This window comes from Nannospalax galili, unplaced genomic scaffold (genome assembly GCF_000622305.1).
Source record: "Nannospalax galili isolate Female #2095 unplaced genomic scaffold, S.galili_v1.0 scaffold8317, whole genome shotgun sequence".
In the NCBI taxonomy this organism is placed as follows: Eukaryota; Metazoa; Chordata; class Mammalia; order Rodentia; family Spalacidae; genus Nannospalax; species Nannospalax galili.
Genome location: NW_008339951.1, coordinates 16,433 through 23,368, shown reverse-complemented (window position 1 = coordinate 23,368; position 6,936 = coordinate 16,433). Strand labels below are relative to the sequence as shown.

The 6,936-nt window shown below is 42.6% G+C and overlaps 1 gene segment (V, D, J or C); it reads left to right on the top strand.

Moving 5' to 3' along the window:
• The first annotated feature begins 6,224 nt into the window (after positions 1-6,224).
• On the top strand, positions 6,225-6,836 carry LOC103735523. The segment is given in 2 exon segments: positions 6,225-6,323; positions 6,424-6,836. Coding segments are annotated over 2 exon segments (459 nt in total).
• Positions 6,837-6,936: the final 100 nt, after the last annotated feature.

Genomic DNA, 6,936 nt, shown 5'->3' with positions numbered 1-6,936 from the left:
TGGGCGAAGGTTGCGCGCGACAGTGGCTGAAATCCCAGCCTGGGCAAGTGGAAGCAGTAGGATCAGAAGTTCAAGTCATCCTCAGCTACATAGGGAGTCTGAGACCAGATTGCACTGCATGAGACCCTGTCTCCATAGATAGAGAGACAGAGATACAGAGATATCGAGAGAGAGAGAGAGAGATAGATAGATAGATAGATAGATGATAGATGATTGATAGATAGGTAGATAGATGATAGGTAGATAGATAGATGATTGATAGATAGATAGATGATAGATATAGATATAATTTTTTTATTCTAGAAATTCCTATGTTTTGATCATACTTAGATCCCATTCTCAAGCCTCATCTTAATACCCCCTAACTCTGTGTCTTCTGTTATTTGATTTTTCTTTTTTTTAAATATCTTATTATTTTTATTTTATGTGTATGCATGTATTGCCTGCATGTAGGTAAGTGCACCCATGTCATGTAATGCCCGCGGAAGACAGAAGAGGCTGTCGGATTCCCTGGAACTGGAGTTACGGAGAGTTGTTAGCGGCATGTGGATGCTAGGAATCAAACCCGGATTTTCTGCAAGAGCAGCCAGTGTTCTTAACCTCTGAGCCATCTCTTCAGCCCCCTTATTTGACTTTTCTAAGGCCTGTCAAGTCTATTCTGTGTTTCCCAAATGCTCTTGGGTGTGGCTCTATCCCTTGGAGTCTGGTCAACCTACCAGCCATCACACCAGTAAGAAAATGACTGTCCCTCTCTCAGCATCTGTCATTTGCCAATAGATCCTCAAGTAGGGCTAAGGCATCCTGTTCACCTCCCCCATTCAGACTGGGCCCCTGCCTGACTTGTGTTTCACAGGTCTTGTTCATGCTGTGATAAGCATTGTGGGTTCATTTAATTAGCTTATAAAATAGTGAATTTCTATAAGGTTTTGTCATGGATTGCTAGATTTTTTTCTAAGTGGCCACAAACACCCTCCTCTCCCCAATTCCCCATCCCAATTTAAACCTCTAACCACAAATACTGCCGCCCTCTCCTGTTGCATGACCTGAATTTTAATATCCACTATAAATGAATATTTTCCTGTCTTGAAAATCATGGATTTCCATACAGCCTTTTCACGCACCCTTCCCCTCGGTTAAGCCTCTGCCACTGCCTCCTTTCCCGTCTCCGCCGTCCCTCAGGCATGAAGTGTTCTGGTCCCACATTCCCCTGTACTTATCATTTGCTTTCATTTCACTATCCCCACTCAAGTGTTATAGAGCAGAGGTTTCCAAGCACAAGTGATTTTGAATGCACAGGAGACTGGTTTGGTTTACAAGAACACGACAAAATTTTCTGACAAAGAAGTCGGGTCACTTGATACACATAATCAGATGTTAGCAAAAAGAACCAAGCCTAAATTTCTACTAAGAGCATGAACTTAGTAATTCATGACTGAGTTCTTGTAGCGGCTTCACAGAACATAATTACCACAGATAACAGTTGACTACACATGCTCGGTTTGAAAAATCTACTCAAATAGTCAGAATTGGCTTTTTATTTATTCTTTGAATTTTTCATACACTTATATAATGTATTATGATAATATCCACCTCTTACTTCCCCCCCTCCAACTCTTCCAAGGACCCCCCCATCACATTTCCCTACAAATTTAAACAACTTAAAAAGTCCAGCAGGAAGCGGCAAGGGGCATCAAGTTCGCATTCCTAGCTTAGGGCAAATTGGAGTTGATAGCTGTTGGCACAAACGAGTCACTTTTCTTCAGGGGTGTGACCACTGGTAGGTTCCTCATGCCACAGTGGATGCAATAGCAATACATATAGCACATAGATAAACACATACACACTCACACCCACACCCACACACTCATACATACCTATATACACACACTCACATACATACATAATCACATACAAACATATGCATGCTCACACACATGTATACACACATATACACATGCACACACACTCATACACAGTTGCATACTTACACAGCAGCACTCACAATAAATAAGTAAATGAATGAATTTTTAATTAACCAAATAATATTTTAAAAGAATATCTTTATGTGCATAATATACATATATGTTAATCAGACACCTTTGATGTCTCTATTCTCCTATTATTTTACCATATAATACACATCAATTGAGCTAAAGTCACAACTTATGTGTTATCAAATCCATATTATATTTAATTTGTGAAATACTAGATGTTTATGTGTACCTCAATAACTGCCATCTGCTTTGGGGGAATAGATAGTGAATTTTAGCTTGCATACGTGGTAATTAAAGCGCATTAGTAAAAGTTACAACCTTTCAATTGTTCATTTGGAAAGTGAAAACAACATAAAGAGATGTAGTTGAATGTCAAGTTGACAAAAGATATTCTTGGGAATGTTGGTTTTGTTGTCGTCTTGAAGGGATATGGAATCAACGGATGAGACGCATCTCTGGGTGTGTCTATGAGGCTGTTTCCAAAGGGAATAATCTTCCCTCGTTGTGGGCAGCACCTTCCAGCAGATGGTCCAGATATAAAATGTTGTTTGTAAAAAGAACTGTTGCTTTCCTGCCTTCTTTCCTGAGAGAGAGCACTGATTGCCGCTGCCAGCCTTACTCCCCCACTGACACTGATTCCAGCCTTCCAACATGGACTGGACAACAGCCACTCCCCAGGCATTTTCCAGGCCTCCAGCACTGGTTTGGGACTACGTTACTCAATTCATGGATTTATCAGCTACCAGGGTCTCTGTCTCCCTGTGCAGAAAGCCACTGTTTGGCTACTGAGCCGCTAGTTCAGAAATTAAACCAATAGCATCCCTGTTACAATATATAGAGACATTGGACTACCATAGAAAACCATCCCTAATAACAGGGGCAAATTTCAAAATTATGTAAGAAGCTAAGACATTGAACACTAAGAATACTAATGACTTAACAGGAGGTGAAAGAGCAGAACAGATCTTGATTAAGAGAAGTGAATCAAGCCAATGGTCACTATCACCAGAGAGAAAAAAACTAAACCCAAACTGAGACATCACTTTGTGGAATGTTTAAAGGTTGAAACCTGTGTTCACATGTTTGGTTGTGTTGCTGGTGGAATACATTTCTATGTATATCAACATTTATCAAATGAATCACTTTCTAAATTTTCAGTTTATGTGATGTCAAAGTTCTGCATGGTTATTACAAATGAAATCCAAGTGCCCAGTATAGCATTCCTCATTATATATTGTTGGCAAGGGGACCCCAAGCAATTTCCATTTCTCTTGTTTCTCCCCCAAACTACGCGGTAAAACCTTATTGCTGAATGTGTTACAGAGTTTGAAAACACTGGGAAAAAGACCACCAGACTCAATTCAATTTTTAATTCGTTAAATTTATTAGGGCTATAGCTGTCCGTGGTCCTTTAGTCAGATTTTGGATCCACTGCCCCAAAGAGAGGGTGTAACTAGATTTTAAAGACAAAAACCACAAATACCATGGGAATTTCATCACACATGAGTAATGGCAGGTGGTCGTGAATATGGTCAGGATCCCCAAGTTAGCAAATTAGCAAACTACAGAAACCAAACCAAGCTTCTGTCAGTTCTTTTCTTAGCAAGGTATAGAGAGCTTGACAGTAAGGCACTTTCTGATGAAGTGCAGCTACTTGTGTCTGGGAAACCCAAGGTCAGCTACTCCAAAGAAAGCACTCTTCTACAGGGAAGCAACTAAGTTCAGGCCCTTAACCTTGATGCTGGCTATTTTTCTAACTTTTGAAATTTAGAGTGGCTGTTTTATACAAAATGAAGTTACTTCGGCTATTACAATTTGGGGAGCTCCATTTGTTGCCATAACAAATGCACCACACACTGAGGTTGCATGACACAAAAGAATTAACTAGAACTGGGCTGGAAGCTTCCTCCCTTGGGCTAGCTTTCATAGTGCCAGGGTTGGGCCCCTGCTGTGAAGGTTGCTGGGGGAGGAGCATCATCAGTGGTCTGACACAGCTGTGGACATAGTGTTCAACAATGTCAACCCCCCAGGGAAGATGTGCCCCCTGGAAGTACTGGCATGGCGTTTAAGGTGATAACCACCAGTTTTCTGATGAGATTTGAGACTGGAATTAATGACTGATAGTAAAACCTGATCAAAGGACGGTGGCTGAGGAGGTTGTAGGCCATTGTGAGAAACGTACTACTGGCGCTTTGCTAACTAGAAATGTGTCAAACTGCCTTCTAAATATCTACCCATGCTGTTCTCATTCTCCCTCAGAAAAGTTTCTTTCCCTAGTGGGCCCCAGTGAAGGAAGAAATGATGGGTAAAAAGTAGCCATATGACGAACAGGGTTGATCAGGAGAAAGCAGAGTTTATTAGCAAAGGAACACATGGGACAGATTCCCTTCCAGGCAGGGAAAATGTTTGCCCAGGTCGTGAGCTGGGGTCTTTTAAGAGGGGGCTTCTCCTTCCTACAGAAGGTGGGAAGACGTATTTTTTTAAAGTTGAGTGGTAGGGGGAGTGGGAGAGCAGGACTGTTAAAACCTGTCCTCTTTAGAGATCAAAGGGGAAGCCTGCTGTGTTGGCCAAACAGTGGAGAAAAGTCTGCTTCTCTTGACTTCAAAGACCAAGGTGCTTATCAGCTAGGTTCCCTTTTCTCAGGAGCATGAGAAGTCCTAGGGATCCTGTTGGTGAGGGTGCAGGGCTATCTGAACCTTAACAAGAAAGTCATAATAGGTAAAAATAATTTTAATAAGTAACTGTTCATTCATTGCTCAGTCTTAAATGGAACATCTGTGTCACTTGCCCTGATGCTCAGGGAGCATCTTAGAAGAAGGACTTGGAAAAATGTAAGAATGAGGAGTGCACAGGAGCGTTAGGAAATGCCGCTTTCTGGACATGACAAGGTTATTGCACCAGCAAACTCACAGAAGCAGTGGTTCCTGCACAGATCTGCTCAGGACTAGACCCTTCAACATTGCATCATGCATGGGGAAGGGACTCATGAGGTCCCACTCATCACTGAAGGGCTATGGGCTGTCAGTGGTTTCTGGGGGAGGGGAGATATTCCTCAGATACACAGGGAACACCTCCCCAGCTACAGTCAGTCCACCCATTGAGCTCTCATTCAGGTCTGTGAAATGTCTGCATCTTCTATGCCATATATGCACAAAATTGTAAAAGAGTAAATAATTTTTAAGTTATTTATTTAATAACCACATAATTAGAAGAAGCATTTCATTACAATAGCATTGACATATTCAATAACAATTTCCAGAGCTAAGATGCATCTCTTTCAAAAGTGGATGTAAATTTTTAGGTTCACAGTGTTGAATTAATACAGTTATACAATACTGAACTCAGTATAAACCCTCATTCATAAAGTTAAATGAGGTTTTAACTGTTAAAAAAGATCTCCATTTCATTTTAAAATATACTTTTTCATACAGAAAAACTCATTTCTAATGCTACTAATTTTTAAAAATTAAAATAAGTGTAATCATAGAGAGACGTGATAGAGATAATGACCCATGATGTACACAGTCTCTAACACTCCTTGGATGACCCAGAGGCTGTGCTTTCTTTAGAAATCACTAAAACAATGCAGAATCATAAATGCTCACATTCATGCTACACTGAAGGGTTCTGGGAGCCTAACTAGACATGTCTGACTCTGCCCACCATCGGCTTCATGAGAATCTGTCCAGCAGAGGAACACAGGCACAGACAGGATGACACACCTCAGACCCCATCTCTTATGCATAAAAGTGATGGATTCTCACGTTTTGTTTTTTTACATTTTGACAAGTAGATTCCAAAATTTAGAATTTCCAGTTTCTTAAGGAATGTTAAACACTGAGTAAATTCACCTAAATGAATGGATCTCGCCTGAAGAAATCTTGAGGAAGGGTGTCAGATCCTGATCCACACTGTCAGTATCTCCTAGGGGAAGGGCAGGGACTGACCCAAGTTCAAGAGGCAGGAGCTTACACAACTGTGCCTCCGAGCTGAAATATATTAAGATGGTGAGTCCTTAAGAAGGAGCAGAAGCATCCCCGTTACTGAGGTACAACATTGTCTCAGACCCTTTAACAGTCATCACCGTCTCTAGGGCTCAAATCTGCTCTGAACACTGTCTCCCCAGGGTTCCAAGCAGAGCTTGCTATAGAGCAAGGAGATATGCAAATAAGACCTCCCTCATGAAAACCAGTCCAGCCCTGAACTGGCAGCTCAGCAGAGGAGCCCAGCCCTGCAATCCCCCGGGTTCCCATTCAGTGATCAGCACTGAGCACAGCCTCACCATGGAGCTGGGGCTCAGCTGGCTTTTCCTTGTTGTGCTTTTAAGAGGTAATTTATGTAGAACAAGAGATGCTGTGTGTGAGTGGACAGAAGTGAGAGGGTTAATGAGAATGTGTGACAGGTTCCTGACCAGGATCTCTGTTTGCAGGTGTCCAGTGTGAGGAGAAGCTGCTGGAGTCTGGAGGAGGCTTGGTGCAGCCTGGGGGATCCCTGAGACTCTCCTGTGCAGCCTCTGGATTCACCTTCAGTAACTACTGGATGGACTGGGTCCGCCAGGCTCCAGGGAAGGGGCTAGAGTGGGTAGGACAAATTAACCCTAATGGAGGTAGCACATACTACCCAGACTCCGTGAAGGGCCGATTCACCATCTCCAGAGACAATTCCAAGAACACCGTGTCCCTGCAAATGAGCAGTCTGAGGTCTGAGGACACAGCCATGTATTACTGTGCAAAAGACACACAGTGCGGGGACTTCAGTGTAAGCCTGGACACAAACCGCCCTGCAACGGCGCTCAAGGCCAGCAGGGGGCGGCGGGGAACCATGGATCCCTGTCACCCCTGAGCAGGTGACTGGGCATGGACTCAGCTTCGAGGATTCCCTGTCCTATCACAGAACCGTTTTCTCATGGAACTCCTTCCATCTAGAAGTACGATGTTACTGA